Source organism: Harpia harpyja, chromosome 14 (assembly GCF_026419915.1).
Source record: "Harpia harpyja isolate bHarHar1 chromosome 14, bHarHar1 primary haplotype, whole genome shotgun sequence".
Lineage (NCBI taxonomy): Eukaryota > Metazoa > Chordata > Aves > Accipitriformes > Accipitridae > Harpia > Harpia harpyja.
Window position 1 is genome coordinate 34,164,434 of NC_068953.1, and position 26,553 is coordinate 34,190,986.

At 41.6% G+C, this 26,553-nt stretch overlaps 1 protein-coding gene across 3 annotated transcripts in view; it reads right to left on the minus strand.

Moving 5' to 3' along the window:
- Positions 1–26,553, minus strand: part of RORA (RAR related orphan receptor A) — a 382,970-nt gene that overhangs the window by 41,630 nt on the left and 314,787 nt on the right. Inside the window, exon 1 of one of the 3 annotated variants that reach the window (XM_052807357.1) lies at positions 25,207–25,441. The exons of the other annotated variants lie outside the window; for them this stretch is intronic. Within the exon in view, the coding sequence (XP_052663317.1) occupies positions 25,207–25,237 (31 nt within the window). The 5' untranslated portion in view covers positions 25,238–25,441. Of the gene's footprint in view, positions 1–25,206; positions 25,442–26,553 lie in introns of those variants that run through there. 3 annotated transcript variants of the gene reach the window in all.

The window sequence follows — 26,553 nt, forward strand, 5'->3', positions numbered from 1 at the left end:
GTGGGTTTTGTATGATGCCCATACACACCAGTGACACTAGAAGGCACTTCTTTTTAAAGTGCCATTATTATGCACCTGCAGCCATGAAGCGATAGAAAAAACACACCCCAATTCTACAAGAATTTGTTCCAACAGCTTGTTTTCCTCACAGTTAAAACCTGTCCCTTCCTTCTAGCCTGAATTTTCCTGCCTTTTTTCAGAGGAATACAGGAAACATTTCTTCCTCTCAGGCTACTGCAGGATTGCTACTATGGGATTGAGAAGATCTGACTTCAAATCCCTGTGCTGTCACAAGGATTGTGTGTATGAGCCAGGGCAAGTCACTTAACTACCACAGAGTTATGCATGCACTGAACTTCTGTAAGATGTGTAGGTCTCACTGAAAACACCAGGGGTTAAATGATTAAATAGCTTCATGGAGCTGGGCACATGCCTTTCTGTAATTCAGTTTATACCTGTAGAACATTAGGATTGGAGGCCTCCTATCTGTGAGGATCTGTTAAATACCTTATTGTGCCTGGATACATCAACAGGAATAGAAGCCACGTAAATACTTAAATAGGTAAATAATGTTTCAAGTCTTATTGAGCTTATTATGTCTCAAGAGCTTATTATGTCCTTGCTAGATTAGAGAGCACATATTCAAAAAACAAACACAAACATAAGGCAAATAAGAATCCACCACAGAAAGCTTTAAAGTTGAAATACCAACCTCAGGATTTTAGCTCCTGTCTTATGATTTTTGAGACATCAGGCTGACGATTCTAAAAATCCCTGGAAAGGGGCTAACACTGCAATTCCCTTTCCTCAGTCCTCTGGGCCAGGGGATCAGCCCTAAATAACCACCAGTGGGTTAAAAAAAAAGCGTCAGTAGAAAGTGAAAATCCTGCACTATCTGGATGTGCACTGAAGACCAACAAAATACAAGGCAGGCTGAAATCTCTGCAGTCAGTCTGGTAGTTTGCAATTAAATCACTAGGAATGCATAAGCATTATTGGCCCTCCAAAGCAGATCCTTCCAGTTTTATGGGCAGAGAGTTAAACACCCTGTAAATCGTACCAAAGACTCAAATCCTCACTGTTGCATCTGCTTTTGTGCAACTTTTTATTTTCTGAAGTCTTGTGGTTCGCAATGAAATGCGAATCTGTTGATTCCTGGCTATGACACAGGCTTCTTGTGTGGCCCAAGCCAAGTCTCTTAAGCTATACTTCAGTCCCCTACTTGTGAAACAAGTTAAACACATCCCTCAGTGATGTTTTATGCATAAATTAACTTGTGGAAGCCGGTTTTTCAAAGAATTCACTAATTAACATTATAGACAACCCTGTAGATAAAAAGATTGTCAGAGGGCTCTGTCTGGCAACCCTGGCCCAGGGAAAGAGCGCATTCCAGAAGTCATGATAGAATCTGCATACAATTCCAGAAAACCAAGTTTACTGAATTCCAAAAAGTTATTTTTTAAGAATGTGTACTTCTTGGTAACATCTCGTAAGGATTTCATACAACGCAGGGCATCTCCTGCATTTAGTTTTATTTGGAAAGAAATGCCACCATCAGTTTTCAGCACAATTGATATGTGTTATCTTGACAAAATTTTACTGGGCAGATGTTGAAACATTTAGTAAGCTTGGAACAAAGAGTTTAACAGCAGACACCCTGTTTTCCACAAATACCCATTTACAAGTTGCTGGAAAATGCAAAGACAGTTCTACAAAGCCATGTTGATTATCATATATTTTCAGATGTAAGCTCAACAGAGTAGATAATATATTTTTCCTACGTTTGTACAGTGCCTAGTATCTGGCTTGTGCTTAGAACACAGAATAAAGTCCACAAACAACTTCATTTCCTGGTCTTCATACACCAGTACAATAACTAAGCACAAAACTCAAGTACAAAACAAATTAAATAAAACACAGTTTTCATATTAGGGTGACCAGAAATAGACTAGAAAGAGGACTGACCATTACTAATCCCTGTTCTGCCTACACTGACAAAAGAGGCTAAACCAAGAAGAAACTAAACCACAAATCTTAGCTTTTTTTTTTTCCTTTTCTTTAAATGGTATAGGATATAACTTGACAGATCTACAGTCTTCACTATCACATGATTTACTCAACCTAAAAGTATCGAATCTTTTAAGCTCATCTCATTTTCAAACACACATCAATTCAAATAGTCAATATTGAAAGACACAAACAAGATAAAGTTTTTACTAAGTCTGCAATTACAGTTTTCGGGAGCCACTGAAAAGTGACTGTGCAAGTAGAAGCTGAAATATGCTTTCAAACAACAGCTGAACTTCTGTCATAAGTTACTGCCTAGCTCACATACCAAATATTTCTAGTTTTCTTTGAAACATAGCACCTTACTGATTACAGGAACTAAATAATAATTTCTACCTTTGATTTTAAGACCATAATCCAGTACTGGAAAATGGATTTGTCACTGTTGCTGCACACCAGTGAATTCACTTGCTTCATTTCAAATGTAGCAATGTTACCGTCTCACTGTAAGACAAATATCTGAGCGGTAAGAGCAGCTGATGACAATCCCCAGAACGCAGGTAACAAACTATAATTTTTGAGTTTCTCAGTCAAAGCTCAGGTGAACTTCTGTTTGTCTTGTGTTTGCTCACAGGTGATGTAATTAATCCACCAAAAGCTCTGTTGCAACATTAATGACATTCAAAATCAGCATGCACAAAAATTGTTATTAAGTTTATTTAAAAAAATAAATTGCCTATGATTTCATGACCAACTAATCAACACCATTACTTTTCTAAAACATATATTCAACCCCACGTTGTGCACAGTGTTACGTAAGGGAGGAGGGCTTGTCTGCTCCTTCACACTTCCGTCCCAGAACAGACAATACTGAGATAAAACGTGACCATGGCTTCCCTCATGCCTTCATACAGTCCTACGGCTGGGACTTTGCCGTCACTACACTTCAGTGGAATTCCAGTCTGCTTACACCTTAGTCCCATTGAGTGTGGTTTATCGCCTTTACACAGAAAAGAATGTAAGTTATTCCAGAGGAAATACAACCATTACAATACTGCAACTTCTAAGTATTCGGAATCACTTTTTTATGTTGGAGTAGGGAGAAGTGCTCCTTGCCATAAGAAACTAGACATGCCACTGCTAAATTACGCTATCCATTTTTGGAATATACACTATTAGGGCACTAAAGCAGTATTTTGCTCGTGACGGTGCAGCTCTGAATCCTCCCAGTAAGGCGCCAATACTAACCTTTCAAACCAGTCAGTTATTTAGCACTTCTCAGTGAGCTTAACGGTGGGGAATTTTTTTACCAATATACTTTGTCGTGGTTTAACCCCAGCCAGCAACTAAACACCACACAGCCGCTCACTCACTCACTCCCCCCCCACCGAGTGGGATGGGGGAGAAAATCAGGAAAAGAAGTAAAACCTGTGGGTTGAGATAAGAACGGTTTAATAGAACAGAAGAGAAGAAACTAATAATGATAATGATAACACTAATAAAATGACAACAGTAATAATAAAAGGATTGGAATGTACAAATGATGCGCAGTGCAATTGCTCACCACCCACCGACCGACACCCAGCCAGTCCCCGAGCGGCGACTCCCCTGCCCCCCCTTCCCAGTTGCTGTACTAGATGTGACGTCCCATGGTATGGAATACCCCCTTGGCCACTTTGGGTCAGCTGCCCTGGCTGTGTCCCCTCCCAACTTCTTGTGCCCCTCCAGCTTTCTCGCTGGCTGGGCATGAGAAGCTGAAAAATCCTTGACTTTAGACTAAACACTACTGAGCAACAACTGAAGACATCAGTGTTATCAACATTCTTCACATACTGAACTGAAAACATAGCACTGTACCAGCTACTAGGAAGACAGTTAACTCTATCCCAGCTGAAACCAGGACAACTTTCACATAGCAAGTGGAGGTGGCAGAAAAGCACCAAATACCTATTCCAGGCAGAAACTACAGTCATAATCCAGAATAACAGGGCAGACAGATGTCTTATGTGTGACTGCCCAAGTGAGAGGAGTTGGAAAACAAGCATTACCAAACTGGGCTGTAATTTTCATCTTTGCCCTTAAAATTTAAAGTCTACCCCAAACTGAAGAGAGCAGTTTAAGAGAGCCTATGAAAACAAAGGATTTCCTTATCTGATTTCAGCGATCCTCCGAAATTAGGTGTTACCCAGGAAAGGCAGTGGGAAGGTATAGGGCTTGCCACTCCTAGGTGGCAATACATTCCCACGGTTTTTCGCATTGCCAGAGAGGAAAAATAAACCAAGCAAGGCCAGCAGCGGTTCTCTGAGAAAACAGTGAAAAAGCAGTTGCGGCTCCTACCATCTGGTGCAGTGGGGAAACAACCCTCCCCTTTCACCAACCTCCACCTAGCCCTAATACACAAGAAAGCTGTGGTGGCCCTGCAACAGGAGGGTGCCAGGCTGGAAGGGGGAAGGCTGACAGCAGCTCTCCCAAAGAGGTAGGAACGATCAAGGAATAAGCAATGACTCACACTATATGATTTATTGCTGGGCACTGTTCCCAAATGTGTTAATAAAGTTGCAGCCAAACAAATGCACATCCCTTAGGTCTTTGTTTCAGCATGGCCAAGATAATTGAGTATTATTTTCAAGTGAAAAAAGGATGAGATTCTAGACAATATTCCTACCACAATTAATATTTATGTTTCACCGGTCTACTTCACAGCATTGCCAGCCGTTGAGTATTTAATAAAAAAAAAAAAGCACAAAACAAGAAAGAAGCAAGCATACATTCAGACACAGAAAGTCATAAGATTTTTAACAAACAAGTTCAAGCTGTTCTATTTGGTTTTTAGTTTATCTTCAGTAATTTCAGGTATAAAAGACAACAGACAGAAGCATTCCATAATCACCACCTTCGACTGAAGCAAGATGCCAATACAAAAGCAGCTAACTCTGTGTCAGGTACCAAATGGCTTTGATAGTTCATGGCAAAGCTCTTCTTGGAGGTCTTCTGGAAACTGAGAAACGGAGGGAAGAGAAGAGAGGCCAAAAAATTGTTTGAATTGAAACATCTACTTGATTAGCAGCGAAGCTCTGGGGAAGTAGTGATCGAGCATAAAGAACTGTGACAGGTTTCCGTAAGCAGCCCGCTCAGGTTTCACATACCAGCTAGTGACAAAGAAACGTATTTCCATGTAGTGTGATCACTGTGCAAGCAGATGCTTCTTTTAGCTTTAATTAGCATGGAAAGAGAAGCTACATTCACGCTTTGACTTCCAATATAGCTTTGAATCATGAGACACACGATAGCTAAATATGAACTGCCTGGTGGTGTATGCATTTCACAGGGCAGTTCTGTGAGGGAAAGAAATGATGAAGCTGTTAGAAGGGCAAGGAAGTACAAAGGAATGAAGCGGTTTGTGGAATATGCTTTCCCTGGTATTACCCACAGGTAGTTTCTGAATTGAGTCTGGAGATTCCTTTGTTTCAGAAACTAGATGAGCTGTGGGTTAGATGCATGGAATTACAATGTATTTCGAAGCTATATCCATGAGTAAAAACACCAGGAATATTTTTAAATGATAGCTGAGAATCAGCTATATCCATCGTTTCCAAAAGCCAGAGCCGGGCAAAGGGAGAGGGGAGGGCAGAAGATTGGAAACACACTGTAAAGTGCATAGTTTAAAAAAGAAAGCATTCTCCAGTATGAATTATGCTTCCCATGGATGAGTGGAAAATACGTTACCATGAGTCAGCAGTTTGTCAAGAAACTGCAACGAATTCATGAAAATTGAAAAGAACATCTTCCAAAACTGTTCAAGACATTCACGATCAATCGATTTATCTAATAGATTTTATTAAATGTAACGATTTTATAGCCCACTAGCCACCCATAGGAACTCCCCCACCTCAACTTCCATTCAGTCTTACAGGAAGAGTTAGTGAATATAAAGGTACACCTTGCTACACACAGTCCAGTTCATCCATGCTTCTAGCACATGGACCTCAAAAATCATCACCTCTATCTCATTCTTTTTTAATTTCTATTTTTTTGCATGTTTTATAATGTATATAATATTACTACAGTAGTACATGTATATAATTTATAAATAAATATACATACATTGGGGATGCACGCTCAAATTTATGTGTTTTAATGATAGGGGTGCGTGATCAAAAAATTTGGAGACCACTGTTCTAAACAACCTGATATGCAAGAAACGGTGTCTACTGGCTATCTGTGTTAACAAACATACCAGCATTAGGTTGTCCTTTTGAAGATAAAGTTAGAAGTTTTGAAAACCACTTAAATAAAAAGGAAGGACAGATAGATAGCTTGTTCACCACTGTCACTGTAGTAAAGCTGAGGAACCATAATTTTGGATGAGGACCTCATGCACACAATAAATAGTATGTATAAATGCAGATAAAAAGATGGCCCCTGTTCCAAGGATCTTTAATGGAAACACAAAATTGTATGTTCTTTTGTGTTTTCCTTGCTCCCTACTATTTAGTTCCAAAACTTGTTGACCAACTCACTTCACTGTAATTCTGGTTTTGTATACCTCATCTGTGATTTAGACAATGACTGCTGTGTTTTGTAAAACAACTTGTTTAAGAGTAATTGCATACAGCTTTCTTGCTTCATGCTAGTTCATTTTAATAAACTCAAATTTACTAGGCAATCTACAATCAAGGCAGAGGTCTCATTGACACCTTCCTAAAATCTAGCCTGGGGTTGATTTGTTATTAATCACCCTGGTAACCAGAACAGTTTGTATATGTTTAGGAAGCTCATGATACAAAATTAAACGTTTTAGATACTGCAGCAGCTTGGCATGGTAATTCCACATCTCTTTCCTTCAACACTGCAAATCTGAGAGCAGCAGTTTCTCTCCAAGTAAAACACCATGCAAGAACAAATTAAGTTCCCTAAGCGTGCCAATGAGCGTCTGCTGGTGTCCCTGGCACAGACTGCCAAAAGGTGGTAACAAAGTCAGAAATGTTTCAGGGGTGGGGGGTGGGGAACATGGCTCTAGAGACCAGACATGAATTTTGGTACATAGAAAGACAATTAAAACCCATCTGGAGAAATGGTTTCTTCCAGTTGTCACGACCCTCTGGTGCGCTTGGAACTATTCCAGAAGGCTACGAAAGGAACAAAGATCTCTTGAAGAACTGAGTGTGCAGTGTTAGAAAGGTAAAGCACAGAGGTGTCCTAGAGGGCTCTATCTTTTACTCTTTCATGATGATCTGAAAGAGCTGGCTATAAAGGGCCTAAAATGTATAGTTGTGTTGTTACCCCTCACTAGACTGATAAAGAGATTAAATAAGGCACTGGCAGTTTGCTTTCAAAAGAGGGTGAAAGAAGAACACAAGAAAATGAATTAGAGATGAATAACGTTAACATGAAGGAGGAGAAATGAAAGAAGTGAGAAACTACACAGCAAAGGAAAGAGGATCAGGCAATTACACAGCACTTCAGCAAGATGACAGTTCTGCGTGCAGCCTATACAATCCCAGGGTGGTGTGAATTCCAAGCAGGAAAATTCTTACATCCACATAAATGGAATAGCCAAAATGGAAGGATAAAGATGGAAATGGCAGAAGTACCACACTCCGGTCTAAAAATATATACGCTACTTATTTTCCAATCTGTCTTTAGGAAACTGCAATCAGCAATGCTTAGGTTTATTATTTTATCTCTGAAACTCCTGAAAAGACAAAAAGTAATCCTATTAATAAAGTGTAATGAGCAGGCTCACAAACATTGCATTAAAATCCACTGTGCTTTGGTTGCATCTAGATTTTAGTTTTGATGATCGGTTAGCACTTTATTGTAAGCTTCACACAATATATATAAAAGAAGTCAAAACTGTAACATCTCTTTCTCAAATTAAGTCATTTGAATGTAGCAAACCAATTATTCAATTGAACATACAACAGAAGAAATTTACCTTGAAAATTTACCAATCTGAGAAGAATTAATGGGGTTTTTTTTCTGCACAAACTAGTAGGCTCACTGCACAGCCAGATCTTACTGCAAAGCCAAAGACCTTAATATGATAAAAGCAAAAAGCATTAAGTGTATTAATGCCTGTTCAAAATGAATTGTCTTTGCAGTATAGCAATGCATTATCTAGCTTCTGTTCACACTTCTTTGATTAAAAAAAACCAACAACCAACACAACAAACCACTCGCTCTTCATAGCTTAAGAGGCCCAAAACCCTTTTCACAAAACAATTATGAAAAAAACCCCTTTATATAGGGTTGACGCCTTTCCCCCTCCTTTTTTCAATGAGCTAAATATAATTAATGACTTCAAAATGGAATTAGTTCAACAGCATTTAGCTGAAAGCATTTATTTATATGAATCCAGTTATAAATCATAACTCAAAGGCATATTGTAAAGAAATTTACTTCACTGAAAATTCAAATAGTAGCCTTCTATAGAAAAGTGGTATTAAAGCTTAGACATTAGTACAGTCAACATAAATTCTGATTTTAACAGGCTTGGATAAACATAAATTTTGGCTCAGCGAGCCTGCTTCGGCTGTCAATACTCTGAAATAGATACACGCTCTAACAAACCTTTAATTCAAAAGCCCATTATTGTACCAACTGAAATAGAAAGGCTCGAGTATCAAAGAGGAGTTCTTCCCCACTTTCATGGTATTACTTCTGTAAGACACCAATTGATCTACAGCCCTTGAAAGAAAACAACTCGCTTCCCTTTCCTGGATAAAAGTCAGCACAGTTCTTTCATCCATCACAGTGTAACAGCAACAAAATACATCTTCGGCATCAACTTAAAACAAGGAAAAAAAAAAAAAACCTGCAAACCACAAAGCTATTACGTGACATGTCAATTTACTTTGTCTGACAGATTCACTACAGAAAAAAAAAATGTTTTCATTAAAAAAAACTAAATGAAGATTTGCTTAAAGCAGTCAGTAAGAAAGAAACAGAGAGAGAGAGAAGTGAGAATTTATACAGATTTACCTACTGCTAATGTCATTCTGAGGTGCTCTTCAGCCTCATAAAGAAAACACAGCTAGCTTCCTGAATCCAGTAAGTGCAACGTTACCTCCACCTAAACACCAAAGTGCAAAGCCCCTCTTCCTGGCAAAGAAAAGCAGAGCTCTTCCACCAGCCCGGTGGTCGGGAGCTGCTGTTCTCCAGCAGCGCCCACAGAAGAAGGTGCGCCAGCTGGGCCTTACGCAGGGAACAAGCAGGTCAAGGCAAAGCCTGCCCTGCAGCAGAGGAAGCCCCATCTCAGGTGGCCAGCTGCAAGCGGACAGTTATACGGGTCTAACTTTTGACAGATTTAAGCCCTTCACCAGCTTAGTATCAGATCACTCAGAAAGGACATGAAAGACATGACTGTGACCGTTATAGGCTGTTCAGGAGTCTGAGGAGCACTCAGGGATACGTCCGGTGCCCACTGCTTTGGGGTGGATTCCAGCCCACTTTGCTCCTTTTAACTCCCGCCACAAAGCCTGTTTCTGCCAGCTTTTGCCGAGGGCAGGGTGAAGTTTCACCCATACATTCATAGCACACGGCTGCCTGGCACAGCCCCCTTTTGTATCACGGCAGGACATCTGTCCAAAGCTTCAGACTGGATACTCACCTTCTAAACTGGAGATTATTTTTCCCATCTAGGACTATTTATGCAATGTCCTGAGATTTAACAAATTTCCAGACTAACTGTTGGTTGCTTAATAACTAATAACATCCACAACATTTAGCAGCATCTGATAAATTGTGTAACCAAATTAATTTACCATCTCTGACATTAAAACCAGTTATTGTTAATAAACAAGCCTTAAAATATTTAGGTGGGTTCTTTAATTCAACTGAATAATGTACTTGGAACTACTGTGATGGCATTAGCAGACAGGTAAACAAATACGTGCTTATTTTCATTCCTTCAGTGCTACAGGTATTTTCTCTTTAAGAATACGGTCCTTTGGCTTCTTCCTGTGTTCTATTACTAGATGCTGTTTTCCCTGAAAAACACCACAGTATTTACACTCAACTTTTTGGGGGTGGGAATGCTTTTTATTCTTCCAGGCCATGCTAAATCCTCTTTGATTAGGTTGTTCAAATACCTGATCTCATCATGAAAAGATTATAATTTTGAGTAGTAGCACAGCTTCACTGAGAGACCTAATTTCCTTACTAGCCCATATTAAATGAGGGAAGAGTTCTTCCGCAGTGTTATCAGAAAGGTATTGCACAGAAGCAGCTCAGCCTGCGTGCATTCAGTGACAGGAACTACTTGCACATTTGAAGCACACAAGCAACTCCGCTAATGTGAAGAGAAATACAAACAGGATCTGCTACACTAACCTTACAGCCACTTGCAATGAAGCAAGCTAAAGGACAACATCTTCTATGAGATAGTCGTTGGGACAACAAACAAGTTTTGAGAAGAAATGTAAAAGTCTAACAGATAGCAAGTTTGGAATAATTTCTCCCATTCTACTAATATGATTTATGAGCATTCCAACTGCTTGGGACACAACATTGTCTTCAAAAGGAAAAAATGAGTAGGTACTTAAACCTAAATTAATCTCAAGACTACTTTCTACTGACATTGTTTTCAATGGGCTTAATTATTTACGGGAAGAAACCATCCCATTGTATATCTGCCTGAATTTTTGAAAAACAAGTAAAGGGAATAAAAATTAAAATCTTGTTTGTAAAGCACGGGATTAGCAGCAAGCAATCTGGGTTTTGTCTCCTTGGATAAATCTCTTAGATAGCTGGATCAAAGTAGTCCTTTGTGAAATAGGCTCTTTACTGAGATGTTTGGAGACTTGGAATATTTTCCAAAGTGATATAATTTTGGTATCCAGCTTAATACAACTTTGAAAGCATTTTCTGAAACTGGAATTAATTATAATTAAATTTAATTCTTCTCCCACATTATATTTGGTGATTATATTTGAAGTCATGCTATGTAATTTCAATTGTTAAGGTGCTTTTACACTAGAAGTAGATAAGAGTCCTCAAAAACTGTAAAACTTCCCCCAATGAAAATATGCTTGGCTAACAAAAACTTACTCAAATTTAGAAATAATGCCTTAGCCAGTGCACCGCAGCGCTTCTCATGTGAGATACATAGCTTTATGCCAGCTTTGGACATGCTCCTAGAACTTCAACTTTAGGCTCCAAGGAGACAAGTTGGACATCTGTGCATGTTGCCCATTCAGAATATTCGTTCACATGTAAAGAGATCCCACCCACTGCTAATACAAAATTTGAACTTAGCATGCTTACCAAATCACTAATAATGCGGCAACAATCCAAGAAAAGAAGTTAAGCTATACGACCCCATGTTATTTTTTGTTGGCACCTCCCTAAGAAATTTTTCAATTCAATTCAACTGGGGGGGGGGGGGAGTATAGAAGGATTTCATTTTCGGGTTTTGATTTTACGAGTTGCTGGCAACTCTCCCTGTGCACGCGCGTACACACACTGTCTAAAACAACAAGCTATTAACTTGACAGTTCAGGTATTTTAAAGGTGGGAAAAACAGTCTCTAAAGAGTTAGTTTTGGGGTGGTTTTTAATTCAAAAGTAAACTCTTTCAAAAGTTCCTTCAATTTAGCATATAAATTGAATTAATTTGATTAGTCTTTCTAAAATGTAAAGCTCTTGTCTCCTCCAAACACACTCTATGCCAGCTAGCAGGCCAGGACTTGACATACTCAAGTGAGGAAACCTCCACCTTCTTTTAACAGCACAGTACAAACACGTCTGCTGTTAATTTCTCACAGCAAGGTACACACAGAGCCATTACATTTACTTGAGAGCAATGGTCACTATTTACAACCAATTATTATAATTTCCTGAGAAAAGGCTTGATTTCAGTGTGTTGAGCATCCTCAACTCTCCCCAATGCCCTTGTGTGCAGAAGTGAGCAATGCTGTTAGAAGGACCCACACATGTTGCAAGATCCACATAAAACCACTTAGTCGGTAAAGCTCTTCAAATACAGCTCATTTCTCCCCATCAACAAGGTGAGGCAATAGATAGAGAAATGGGCTTCCTTTAAAAAAGCTGTTATATTTTTCTCTAAACAGAAAAATGTGAACCTATTTTCCCTGTAATGTCTTCCAAAAATCGCCAAGAATTAATGTTTCTGAAATGCTGGAAGCTTGTGGTAATAGCTCCTTCTTCCTCCTTGGCCACAGGGACTCATCACGGTACACATACTGTCCCAGGATGGAATTCTTTCTCCAGGTAACACTATGGCAGTGCGGTAGCAGCAAAGGATTTGATACAAGTTTTAAACATATTTCCAGAAGAATAATTCATTCATGTATCATCACGTCCAACTCTGATCCCTACACACACAACTACTGCATCTTCTTACAGTAACATTATAAAAGACCCTGACTTTACCAAAGAGATAATTACAGACTACTTGCTGACAATTATTTCTAGGTCTCAAAGCAAACAAGACAAACAACAGCACAAATCAGTGATCCATTTCGTATTTCAAGCAACAACTTAATTATGAGAATGAATGTGTTTAAAGCACAGTATTAACAAAAGGAACATTTTAACAACGCTTAACCTGACATTGTTTTAAAAGTGTAAGAAAGTCTAAGTCTAGGGAACTATCAGAACATTAACTTGAAGGTAGTACGGAATATTGCAAGCAGTAATATCAAAGGGGTTTACAGCTGTTTCACTGACAAAAGAAAGTGCTAAGCACAAGCCTAAGCCTTCACAGTTCCCCCTGTCCTGGCCTTCTGGAGAGCTTTCTGTCCTTCCACCAAATGCAAATGCTGGTCTCTCCTGAGGTGCCCAAATTGTTATTTTCAAGCCTTGATGTCTTTACGCAATTCCCAGCAGTTCTTCTTAGCCTTTTACATTCTGACTTCTGTTTACTGATGCACCACTACTCCAAGTGTAGTAGCACATTAATTAATTATACAGTCGTATGCCTAATCAGGTTTCCCTAGGGTTTTTAACAGAAACCCTTTGTATTTCTTAATGATTCCATGAAAATGTAACTATTTTTAGTTCTGCAATAAAAGAAATAAGAGTCTGCTGACAATACTATCTCCATAAAAGGTGCAACTGGTATTAAAACCATTGATCCAAGCACACTTGAACTTTCGAGAATTCAGATTTAGTCTGGATTTTATGATTAACATTTTTATAGACCACATAAGCAGTCAGCACTTATCTATAAGAAATACAAATGAAGAAGAAAGACTGGAACTGAAGAACTGATGTGACCTACTTTACATTTTAATATTAAAACAAATACATTCAAATTAATAGCAAAGTCTCGACTGCCTTCAACACAATGCTACCACCAATTGGTCAACAGCAGTCCAACAATTTTCTGGAATCAGTTTCCCATGCCCTGCCTTGTTCTGAAAGAGGACACATGCTTTAGATACTGAAGATTACTTTTCTCTAGTTCTAAGGCAGACATCCACAAACTTTCTCATTAATTTAAGGGGGAATTCGGGATTTAAAAAAACCCCAAAACCAAACAAACCCACAACAAACTACTAAAAGGCCAAATCAGCAAAACCACATCCAACTTGCACACTACAAAAGCTCAGAAAAAGCAGTAAAAAAATAAATCAGTTTGGTGGACTTTCACTGTGCCGGAGCTGGTCACATCTTTGGCCAAATTGTGTCTTGTTTTAAGAGGGGTCATAACTAAAGATATAAGTAGACAGCTGCCTTACTATAAAAGTGTTATTCTCACAGAATCATAGAAGAGTTGGTGTTGGAAGGCACCTCTGGAGATTGCTTGGTGCAGCCCCTGCTCAAAGCACAGTCAATTACAGCTCAGGGTTGTGTCCAGTTGAGGTCTGAGTATCTCCACGAATGGAGACTCTACAATCTCTTTGGGCAACATGATACAGTATTTGGCAACAGACATAATAATATATAAAAAGAATTAATCTAAAAGTAGACATTTAGCTTTCATTTATGCATTTTATGTACCTTTTGCCCATCCTCCCCTACCCAGGTCACGGCAGTGTTGCACACACACTTCCTATCTGTCACCCATGTTTATACACTTGAGTCACACCGCACACAGAAACAGCACTGCTTGGCTTCATGTAAGCTCAGACTCTCTTACCTAGTATATTGGCAAGACTGGATTCTGAGGCACTACTTTTAATTTTTAATCTTACCTATTCCCCAAATCAGAAATGAAGATGTGCCAGAGATAATTTCCACATTATGAAAACAGCGCTCTCTAGCATTCCACAGGGACCTGTCTGAAGGCTGAACTGTATCTCTATACAGTTCCTTTTGTCCTGTATTTGTTCTTTGATGTACAAATATGCCACAGACTAAGCAGGGATGTCTTTGATGTTGAACTTTTATACTTTATTGCAACTAGCGTGCTTACAAGAGGAGCTGCCAGTCATTTTCCCTTCTAAACATTCAAATTTCACGAGGCGCTTGCTTTATGAGTCAGATTTCTTAGTAACTTGTTTTCAGAATTTCCACAAGAACTGTGCTGCTCTTCTGGAATGATAACTCGATTAAAAACCAAGATCCGATCAGGTTTTTCAAGTATTACAAATTAATACAAGCATTAGCTAATATATCTGAATGTATTTAACATAAAGTATAATTACCTAGTCAAGTATGCATTTCCTCAGTTTCTTTTAAATAATGTGGGCTGGTGCCTGGACTCTAGCAGTGACCAGGAGCAGTTGCATTGGGAATAGTGTAAAGCCAAGGTAAGCATGTAGTGGTACCTCTCTGGCTCCTCTGCCAGCCTCCAGCAGTTTACAGTTCACGGACTTCCAGAGCCAGAGGTAACCTCTGCAGTACAGTTTTCATAATGCAGAGTGTATACATAAAATTTCAGACTGACAATACCAAGGCAGATTAAATTACAAAGTTAGTTACTTCTGTGACAAAACACTAATCAACATTGGCAAGAATAACACGTTATAAAGTGCAAATTTACCACCAGTAAATGCTAGAGGTGCCAGTGTGAGACAATCAAAAGAGTTTCCATTCTGAAGCCCTTTTGCGAGGGCTTTTAAATCAATCCTAAGAGCAGAAATTCTTTGGAGTGAGATTTTGCCATTCAAAAGGTCTCTGCTTTATAGCATGACCTTTATGTCTGGCTACTTTTCCCTTCTGTAAGTATAAACACTGTGGTTGAGAGGGAAAACATCAGAAGAAAATCAGAATATTTTGGAACAGTGACAGCAAGGAGGGAACATTTCCCCATACTGAGCTCTAGGTTTCCACAACAAAATCAGTACTGCTACTGATGACCCTCTCCCAGCCAGCTAGTTTAAAGATACATCATCAGTGTACCAGCCAGAGAAATGCATTACCTTGAACATTTTAATTTCAAGTTAAAATTTTAAAGTGAGGAAAACATATTATAGCTTAGTCCTTTCTACTAAGAGAGAAAAAAGAACCTAAAATGAAACAAATTTGCTACAGATACCGATTCTTCTTTTTCAAAGATATCTAGCAGCTCAGTAACGAAAAGTGCGTGTTAAGAGCTAGATGTATGCAAAGAGGGAGCACTCTAGTGCTAGCCATGCCAGGCAGCCAGGTGCTGCACTCCACCTTTCCGGCTGGGAATTGCTAAGTTATTCCCAGAGATACCAGCAGATTTTTAAGAAATCTGGTTAAACAGAGCCAGCCGTAGCAATGCTAGAAACATCACATTTTCAGGGCCTTCTCAGGTCCAGGCAAAAGCTGGTTCTCAGTGCTCACCCAGATTCTATCACGTGCAGTAAAATAACCCACCAAGAAAAATGCAAGGGCAAAATATTGCTCCTGTTACTGAGAGGTTTCACACAGAGCTTCAATCAAAGCATCCCATGCAGGAGACTTGATCCTCCTTGAAGAGAACAATAGGAAAATCAATTCCTTTATTTAGCTCACTCCGCTGGCCCCACTCCAGCCCCTACACCTTCGCTCCAGCCCAGTGCCTTTCCACGCTGCTGGCTGCCACAAGTGCTGCCAACCACTGCTGCTCTTCCTGCTATCACTGGGGAGCATCTGGGGAGGGAGGAATGCTCTGGGCCTGTTTTCCTCAGCCATTTAAAAGGCGCCTATGTATATGAGGTTTCTCAAATGAAACATCTCTGGCTCTTTAATTAACCTGTCTGGTTTTTTTATTATCTGTTGATACAAGAATCTATCCAGCAGTTATAAACATCTTTATGTACTCATATTTTAAGCAAATACTTCTTTTAATTCAGCAACGCACCCATGGTCCAAGAAAAACTCTACCCAAAGCTTAACATGATACATCTCTGTCAATCCAACAATTGCAGGGAGCGTCCTTTTGAAGAAAAACCAATGCTGAGCATAAGCTCAGCTACACCAGATGATCACTAATGATCTGCCCCTCTCTGCGTGGCAGAGTGTGACCCTGCAGCAATAGTTGCAAACACACCTCCAAAACTCGAGTGCTCCAGCCTGATGTATGAGACCTAGTACCAAATGGTAGTTTCACTTACATTTATATTCGCCAAAATTGGTTAGTAATATAAGACCCAGCAAGCAAACATTTCTACAGTAAACTAGGAGCAGCTAGTCCCAAGGAGGGGAAAAACAAGTGGCAATTTACAACAAGCAGTTTTCTGCAGTGCAGAAGATGGGTTTATTAATTCCCAAATTGAGCTTCAAGTAATCACTATAAATTTACCAGAAAATGTGTGTTTTCCCACAATAACTACTCTGCCAAATCAAACACAAAGATGAGCAAATTAATTTAGCTGAATGCAAAAATGCACCCATTATGAGTAACATTACAGTTGATACAGGAAGAGAGCAGCTACTGCTGTTCCTGTCAAGTAGTAGAGCAATTTATACCGTTCAAATATAAGTCAGAATTAAAGCATGCAAATGCCTATGTACAGAAAGGAAGATCTAAATGTTCTGGCGACCAGGGATCACTTTTTATCAGCTTTCTACACTCTACCTAGACTAAAGTCTTCAGGCAAAGAACACCTGGGGCTTAGAGAGAATTTAACCTTCTTTTGGGGTGAGAATATAAATGACACTTCCAATCATGTCCCATTAGGCACAGGGCCAAGTAGAGGAGGCTGGACAAGAGAGTGCTTCTCTCCTCAGAATTAAGAGTCAGTCAGGTAAACATCAGCTCACGTAAGTTTTAGGCATGCTTAACCCATGGCACAGTATCTATCGACTCTTAAGACCTCTGGCAGTCTCACAAGGTGTGAATTAAGTGCCACATGCAATGAGAACTTGATTTCTAATCAGGTCGTGTAAATTGGACTAGGTCTTAAACAGCAAATGATACTTGGATGAAGGGAGAAAATTGCCCAACTTACCTGGTGTTTTGGAGAAAGAGGTAGAAATTCAGTACCACAAACACATGCCTGAGCACAGCCTTGTCCCCTTTCAAACTATGGTGGAGACTGAAAACCTGAGGCTCTGCATGCAATCCTATTCCCACTGTTCCAATTCATCTGTTCTAAAATTACTATTTAAAACTAAGACAATTCTGTCCAAAATAAAAGTCATCTGAAATAAACACAGCTTTCAACTGCATTTCACGTGCATGGCCACCCAGCCTATTTTAAGATTATTTAACTAAAGCAGTTCAAAATACCTCCCTACCTCACTTGTATAACTTGGTATACAGAAAACCTCAGTGCCCCAGATGCCTCCCCCTTTGCCTCTGGGGCAGAGAGGTCGATGCACCAGCAGAACCAAATACATCAGCTCTTGGTATCTGCGAGGGTTGGAAGCAGATGCCATGGCCATACCGCATCCTTCCCCAGGTTTCAGCTTCACGCAGTTAAAGTAACAGCAAGAATAAGGAAATCTTTAGGACTTCAGGAATACTAAACAGCATGTCGCAGAAGACAGCGTGTGCCAATGGTGACAGGCCCTTTTCCTTATTTTTAGTCGACAGTGCAGAGAGTATTCTCAACATACCAGGTGTGAGCAGAGGTGGCAGGAGGGCCAAGCGGGCCCTGCCGGGCCAGGTGCCCGCAGCGCCTCAGACCAGCACCACCTAGAGCCAGTGAAAAGCAATCCTGGCACGCAGGAACACGGCCCAGGGTACTCTGTCAACCAGACAAAACTCCAGTTTGTGGTCCTTCAGTTTGAATGAACACTCTGACAAAGCCTTTGTCACAGTGCATCTGTCTACGTAAAGATTTAATGTCACTTCTCCGCCCCCTCATTTGAGAATGATCAACTTCTTCTACAGTGCATAAATAAAGAGTCACGCAGTTGGTTTTATGAAGCACCTTGTCCCAGGATTCAATGGCAATAAATAGCACAGTATTTCAAAGAACACAAACATTACACAATAATTACATGGCTGATACCCTGTAAGTATGCTGACTATTCTATTTGCATTGTTCAGAAGTGAAGAGGTTAGACTTATTTACATCCAAGTAGCTTTAATTAAGCTTTGAGATAAATGCTCTTAAAATGAAAGCTGGGATGATTATACCTCTCTGGACACTGATTTTAGCCCAGATGGCTACGTACATAGATGACAAAAGGTCCAAAGCACAAACAGAAGAGCCACAAGCTATGGGTCCTGCATCACTCTCCACCACATAGGAAAGAAAACAAAAAATGCAGTGAAATTGTGACCTTACTGAAGTCACCTGCTTAAGTGTAGTGGAGCCAGGCTGTACCTTAAAGGGCGGCAGCAGTGGGTGCTGCTGACCACTGCAGGTTCACGTTAAGATGAACTGCACCCAGCTGCATTCACTAACAGCAGCGAATAAATGGGCTGTGTTTGATGGTGAGAGCAGCAGGCTACCCCTTCCCCCCCCAACAGTGCTGTGGAACCCCCAGACTTCTTTGGGGAGACTCTTGCACTTGTGAGAGCATTAAATGTCAGAGATTCACATTAGGCTGCATTCAAAGAGCACAAGGAGCATTAGCCATCTCAGAGACTGCAACTGCACGGCTAATAACAGCTTCAGCTTTTGTGCTTCTGAGCGGACAGTACACGTGCACGACGCGAGTGGCAGTAGGATGTGAGAGATGCCCTAACGTTCGCAACGCTGGACTCAGATTTTCCTGGATATCCATTTGCTCCTGTCAGCACAAAAACATCACCCTCCCCTGACACCAAAAAGGAAAAGGGAAGCAAACGCTAATTTAATTACATTTTTTCCACAAAAACGGGAATCTGCGTGCCAGCCTGTGCAGGCAGACAATCTCAGTGTAGAGTGCTGGTACCGCAAGGGGGTCTCTCCAGCGCAGTGACTTTTCCAAGTCTGCCAGCAAGCTCCCTACTGCAGCTAACCCCCACTCTGAAGAGGGGAACAGCACGACACCCCGTGAGTCACTGCCGCCCTGAGTCACTCCCTGGTGTTCTCAACATAAGGTGCAGGCAACTGGGAAGCAGCCTGAAACTGCACCAAGCTTGCCAACCTATATTTTGCAGAACTTCTTAGCCTAAATACCTCTAGAAGAAAAGTGAAAAAAACCTGGGCAAACTAAAGACTTTGTTAACCACAGGCAAGGCTCCCTTTAAAGTAGTATGAAGCATAAGAAGAAAGCCCATCTGCCACATCTCCTAACAAGGCTTTCTGCTTCAACTTTTCAGTCTGTGATTTTTTTTTTTTTTTTTAAATCCAACAAGCAGAGAGGTCTGCACTGTGTAGAGTCACCTTTTTCTCATAACATAGCTATTCTTGGAGGACAGAAACCTCCCCTCCCCTGTTCATGTTTATTGCAAAAAAGAGAAAAAACTGATCTTCAAAAAGGAATGAGATGTTTAGAAGACAGTTTCTCCACTATTACTTATGTGCATATCCCTTAGATATCAGTCCTCAAGGAAAAGACAAATCACAAAAGGAGAAAACTACTGCTTGCTTGATCTCAGGAGTTATCAGCTGTAATCGCAAATTAGAGCTCACAGATAAATACAAGAAAGGTGAATATTTTTTTTTTCTCTCATTGCAAATAAAAAAATTCCAGAACAACATTCTAAAATATATCAAGCCTGACTATAGTAACTAATTCTTCTCACACGCAGTTATTTTGCACGCTACAAAAACTTATCTCATGGGAATGCAAACAAACAAGAAAAAAAAAGAACATGCTGCATCTCAACGTCCTCCAATACTAGATAGAGAATTGCAAAGTCAGACAAAGTTGCATGTATCTACTCGGGAGAGACACAAAGATTTGAGAGTTTTGATTTAGTACGTACAGTTTAGAAACAAATATACCAATTTAAAATTATGGTGTGTAGTGAAGATGAAATACTAACAACCCTGCCAGTAATTAGTACACAACAGTGATCATTTCTATACTGTACTGTAGGCAAGAAAAGCAAGAAAGAAGATTTAAAACCCCTTAAGGTTAAAATTGAGTGGTACATCATCCTACAAAAAAAAAACCCCAAACATGCAAGGCTCTCTATAATGGGGAATAAGTAAAGAAATCAGTCTTTTTCATAGACGTTGGGGAAGTACTCGATATAAAGAGGACTCAGTTCTTGACCGAGGTCTCCAGACGCTACTCCCCGAACTAATAAATGCCAATACAAACATTCACTTCCCCAGCGCAGAGCCAAGCTGCAAAGCTGCAGGCTGTTACCCCACACCACATGCTGAACCAGCTGCCATCTCCCCCCCATATCAGCTCACTGGGTAAAATGTGACAACATTTTGTATTTGTGCACAGCCCACACCCCAAACGCCAGTGATGCTTAACTACCCACCTCTACAGCCTCATCCCTTCAGGGATTTTTTTTTTTTTTCAAAGGGTACAGAATTCTTTGCGTGGAATCCACAGACCACTTCAGTTTTGCCCCAATTATTCAGAATTATCCTAGAAGAATTATTTTTAAGATTGTACTGCCAGCCAGTTGGAACAGGCTCACCATTTCAGCTAGGCAAGAGCTGTACGTAAGTTTAGAGTTTGATCTAGCAAGATGAGATGTTCAGCACCCACAGTCTTCTCTGACTTAAACAGGATGTACAGATTCTCCATACTTGAAAGGAGCGTCCCCAACTAAGACTTGTACAGAGCATGCAACTGTCTTTGATTATCACAGAGCGAGACATAAAGACAGATTTCCTCTTCTTTTACTTGCAAATCTTGAGTCTTTCAAAGGGACTGAAAAGTACATTTCAGCAATAAACCTCAAACCAATCTCATCCTGCAAATGCGATGCAACAAACATCATGGGTACAAGTCAGTCATCCAGATCAGCCGTATGAAATTAAAGCAGCAAGAAAACAGTCTCAGCTAGCAATTCCAAAGGCCAGATTCTGTTAATATTTAGTCAACAGAAGTTCTGTACCAGGGGTATTTGCTAAATTGGATTTAAACTTTCAACAGTACCACAGTGAAGGCAAATTTAAACATACTCCAATTTGTAAACCAACTTTTTTTCAACCTATGGCAAGGTATTTTTCCACAGGCAGTTGTTTACTGGTGAAAAACACAGAGTAATTACCAACGTGCTGGCAGGTTGGTGCCAAGATACATGACAAAAAACACGTGAAAAGGTCAGGCTTGACAGACTCAGAAAAGCTCACCCGCAGTAAGCAGTACTGCATAAATCCCCAGATGGACGGCCTCCGAGCAACCTGGCTCTGCCGAGCCCGGAGCATGGAGGTCGCTGCAAGTAAAGCACGCTCCCTTCAGCACTACAGCCAGGCATTAAGGGAAATCCTGCTTATCTGCCCAACCACAGCTTGGGTAGTCAGTGAAAATACAGTAAGATCCAAAAATCATGTGCACTAATAAGGAAACCAACAGAGTCTATTTCCTTAAATAGGTATTTTTAAATGACTGAATTTTCATTCAGAGACAGTGTCAGTCGGAAAACTAGTTATACTTCCAACAATCCAAGCACAGACCCCCAAAGTGAAACAGTCTTCCTTACAACCAAGTAACAACCGATTCTGCTCATCTGGTCTCTCCTCCGCAAAACAGCAACAAATTCAACTTTGTTGATGTCCACACAGCAAAAGTCAGGACTAGTAGCTCAAATTCTACCTTAGCAGTAAATACACCCAGGTAGAAAAAGCTTAGAAAATTTACATCTACTTTCCCACCAATCCCTATTTAGAGATGTTCACATGAAGGATAGTAAAACTATTGCTATGTTCATTTTCATACTTTATAAACTCACCAGTAGACCAAACCCTTCTGTCTGGGCCTGATGATAGTACAAGTCAAGTACTTCAGCTCTTGCCAAAACCCGGCCTGATTCACCCCTGTCTCTCTACAAAGTAGGTACCAAAAAATGGTAGAATACCACGCTTTTGCATCTAGCTCCCTCTGTCTTGGGCTCACCTCCAGTTATGTACTGACCTGACAACTGAATCCATGTTTCTACTCCAGCGCAGAGCATTTGTTCACCAATTCATAGCACTTAGTACTATTCTCCTTGAAGTCAGTCTTGAAGCTTCTGCCAGTGAAGACTCTCACAGGAATAAGATCTGTACCAATGAACACACTGGCGAAATTTTCCCGTTTCTTTGCAAACTTTTACTGGTAATCACGTGAAGTTGCACTCTCCCTTAAAGCTATCAGCCAGTTAACTGGCCTGCATATATTATAAACTAAGAATGCAAGGCTTCCTGAATCCTGTACACAGACTCACAATAGTTGATAAATAATTTTTAAAAGCCCATCAATCTACAGAATACTTACTCAGTCATTATGAACTTTGATACTTCACTGCTGCCTATTTTCTTAGAAACAGATAGAAAAAAACCTCTTTCCTCTCTACTTGAAACCAGAAAGTTACATTTCTTATCATGCAGCCTGTCTTAAGGACATATCCGGCCTCTTCATTGGACTAGTCTGTTTTCCAGCTCTTTAAGCATACTAGCACAGCTATCAATGTGCTGACAGCTGGCCAAAATCTTTACTTATTCAAATCTGTATATAGTCTGGAAGTCTGAGGACTTCTCAAAATGAAAGAAAGCACATTTGCCAGAACATTATGTTGCATGAAAAATATGACTACTCACAAATTAATTTTACATGGTATCAATTCGGGCTACCTGAAAAGCAATAGGAAAGAAATTAATACTCTTCTTTTTCACTTTAAAAAAAATCCAATACAGAAATCTGTAACATCCCATATTCTCCTGCAGACCATAATTTTCTGCACTTTAACTTCAGAACTGTAAAAGATCAGAAGCGCCAAAAGATGCCATTACAGCACCGAGAATAAACAAAATATTCAATTAATCTACATGTTTTACATTTTTCCCTTGTACCTTTGAGTTTATATAAAAATGCATTCCCTATGCTACTGGTCTACCTCTCTCAAATCACAAAACTGGATTGTGAATCTATTATTTCATGGCAGCCAGAGGTCACTTTAAGACAAACACATTTCCTCCAGCTGAACCCTGTCCAGCAAATTAGAGAAAGGACAAGAAACCAAGAAAGTTTTTCAATGCACTAGATAACTAAATAGTATGAAACATGAATGAAACATACCATAGAAGTATTTTCATAATAAAGCCATTAGGAATTACACTTTAAAACCCAGAAGCTCGGCTCTGCCAAGATTTTACATCAGTGTGGAAATTGGTTTAAATGAAACTCCCAAGAGAGTCAAAAAATACTTCAAAGTTGAGTTGCTGAAAATCATCTGCCTGCGCTTTTACAACATACCTTAAGTCTCTGTCCAGAAGCGTACAATGCAATTACAACCTCTAAATTTTTTAAATTGGTGTACTTTCCTGCTTTTCTTTTTTTAAATTTGTTTATTTGATTTCACGGTTCTAACAGGCTTATAAGGGATATGCTGAAAAACTCTTATCAGAATATGTAGAATTCTAAGGGACTGCTAAAATATCCATGTAGTTTGCACTTAAAAAATTGCATTTCCTTTTGTTACAGACGCAAGTATTTGAGTCAACTCAATTACATTTTCTTGCCAAATACATTCAGCATGGCTAATGATTAATAAATATAGTGCTTTTCTTTTAATTCACATAGGCTTCTCTCCAAGAAGAAAAGGAAGCCTAGTAATTGAAAATTACTGTGCCTCAAACACTACGCTATTATTGGTGCGCATTACCTACTGCTCTTGCAAAGTGGGAAAAAAAGGAAACAGTCTCTAGCTCAAGCAGGATTCAATCTTCTTTTTCCAAGTAATACTTTTTTTAAAAAACAGAAACGTTACCTACAAAGTCCATGACAATATTTTAAAGGGTATAGATTCAGTATTTTAATAGTGACATTAAACTAAGACGTCAACAGCAATACTCTTTAGATTACTACAAAAGAATATCGTATTTGAAGAAGATGGTTAGTGGGTTTAGATTTTTTTTTTTTAAAGCAACAACTATGACTTTAAAAACGTCGCAATGCAAAGTTCTACTGTGGACGTCATTTTACCAGGAAACGGGGCAGACTGAAAACATACCTCTAAACTTTTGATTTCTCATCAAAAACTTCGTTTGACTCTTCTCAGCCTGACATTGCCCCTCACTAAGGACTCCGATCGGCAAGCAGAGAAAACTTCAGGTTTAAAAGAAAATAAATCACTAAGTAGCTCTTATTTTTCCTTTTATTCCGAAGCCTTTTAAACATGAGCAGCCATCTCTTAGGATGGTATTTTAGCCCCATCAGCTACCTACAGGATGCTGCACGTTCTTTTCCCCTTTACTAGAGCGGATTTTACAGTACGTATTTTCTCCGAGGGTTTGCAGAAAGATCAGGCAGCTCGTCTCCGCTTCGTGCGACTCCAACCACGTTAATCGTCACCTCTCCCGCCGAAAAGCCGTGCTAGCAGATAAGCAATCTCTTACCCTCTAACTCGTACGCGACCGTGTAAAGTGCAGCGGCTCCGCGGGGTTACCGCTCCGCTCCTCTCCTCTCCTCTCCCTACGCGGCGCGGCCGCCTGCACCCAAACACCGCGGCAGAGCGGCAGTCCCGGGCGCTGCCCGGCGCTCACGGGAAGGACTAAGCCGCCCCGTCCCTCCAAGAGGTCCTAAAAAGCTCCCCCTGCTCCGGGGGGCCGGCCGGCCGGCTCCCCGCACCGGTGGCGGTCCGCGGGGCAGGCACCGGCGGCGGCGCCACCCCCCGGCCCGGGGCTCCCGCAGGCCGCCCGGGGCCGCCCCGCATCAGCGGGAGGCCGAGCGCTGGCACCGGCGCACGGAAAAGGGAGGCCACGGAGAACTCTAACTCCAGCCGGCCCCGCCGCTCCCGGACCGGGCTTCGCCACGGCACGGCGCGGCGGCTCCCGCGGGCTGCGCCTACCTTTCATCGCGGCGAGCACAAAACACATCATTTGTCAGGGGCGAAGCGGCGGGGAGCGGAGCGCGACGGGCAGGGAGGCGGGGAGGGGAGGCGGGCCGGGCCGGGCCCTCGGCGTGAACCGCCGCCGCCGCCTCAGCAGCAGCAGCAGCCGCCGCCGCCGCCTGCCAGCGGAGAGCCGCGCCGCGCCGCCATCCCCCGGCCCATATGAGGCTCCATGTGACCCGCTGTCATCAAGCCAGCCCCGGCCCCCCGCCTTGTTTACACCGCTCGCTCCGTCCCCTCCCCTGCCGGCGCCGAGGGGCGGCGCGGGCGGCCGGTCACGGGGCGAGCCCGGCCCGGCAGCGCCGCCCCCGCTGCCGCGGGGCTCCGGCGGCTGCCGCGTCGCCGCCCTCCTGCCCCCCGGCCCCGGGGCCTTTCGCTGCGCGGGAGGGGAGCGCAGCGCCCGCCGCGGCCCGCTGGCAGCGGGGGGGGGGGGGGGGGGGGGGATGTGCCACCGCGGCCCCGGGCGGGCGGGGCGGGCGGGGCGGGCGCGGCAGGTGCCGCGGAGCGCCCCGGCTGCGGCCCGCCGGGCCCGTCCACGGGGGAACGGCTCCGCAACGCGCCCCGCGGCGGCTCTGGGCGGCCGCTTGGGAAGCTGAACGCGCGGTGACTCGGGTTGGGCTGGCGGAATTAGCGAGGAACGGAAGAGAGGGGCTGGTCGCGGGCGTCAGTCCCGGCAGCCGCACGCCTAACTGCGCGGGCGGTAACGACCGTCGCTGCTGAAATAGCCGATAGCACCATCAGCGCGCTGCCCTTTTTGGCCCGGTCCTCTGGCGAAGTTCGCCTCCCCCCCCCGCTCCGAAGGACCTGTAAGTGTTGTTTTAAGTAAAAAATAACCGTATTGAAGCTACATCTTGGCATAACACAACTACACACTTGATAGTCGTTGACTTGATGATCAAGCCGAACAGCATTTGCATTTTAAATCTGTCTGGCGATGGGTTCATATTCTCTCAGGATCTGCTTGGAACATACGAAGCATTATACCACTGCTGGAGTTACTTTCATATACTCCATAGCATCAGCTGTCACCGTACCGTCAGTTTGCGGGATGAAGTTTTGCATCATTGATACACAGACATCCACGCTACAAGAGGGATAGCACAAGACTGAACACAGAAAAAAGCCAACCTATGAAAAAGAAAACCCCCACCACTTTAGTGAAAATTGCATTAACAAAACCAATATTTTTTCCTAGTCCTGTCTTAGCCACTAGAAGAGAGTGTCACAAAACATAAAACTGCAGAAAAGCATTGATCTGTTACAAGGTACTTAATGGGGGACAGAATAGCAGAATATAACATTTCA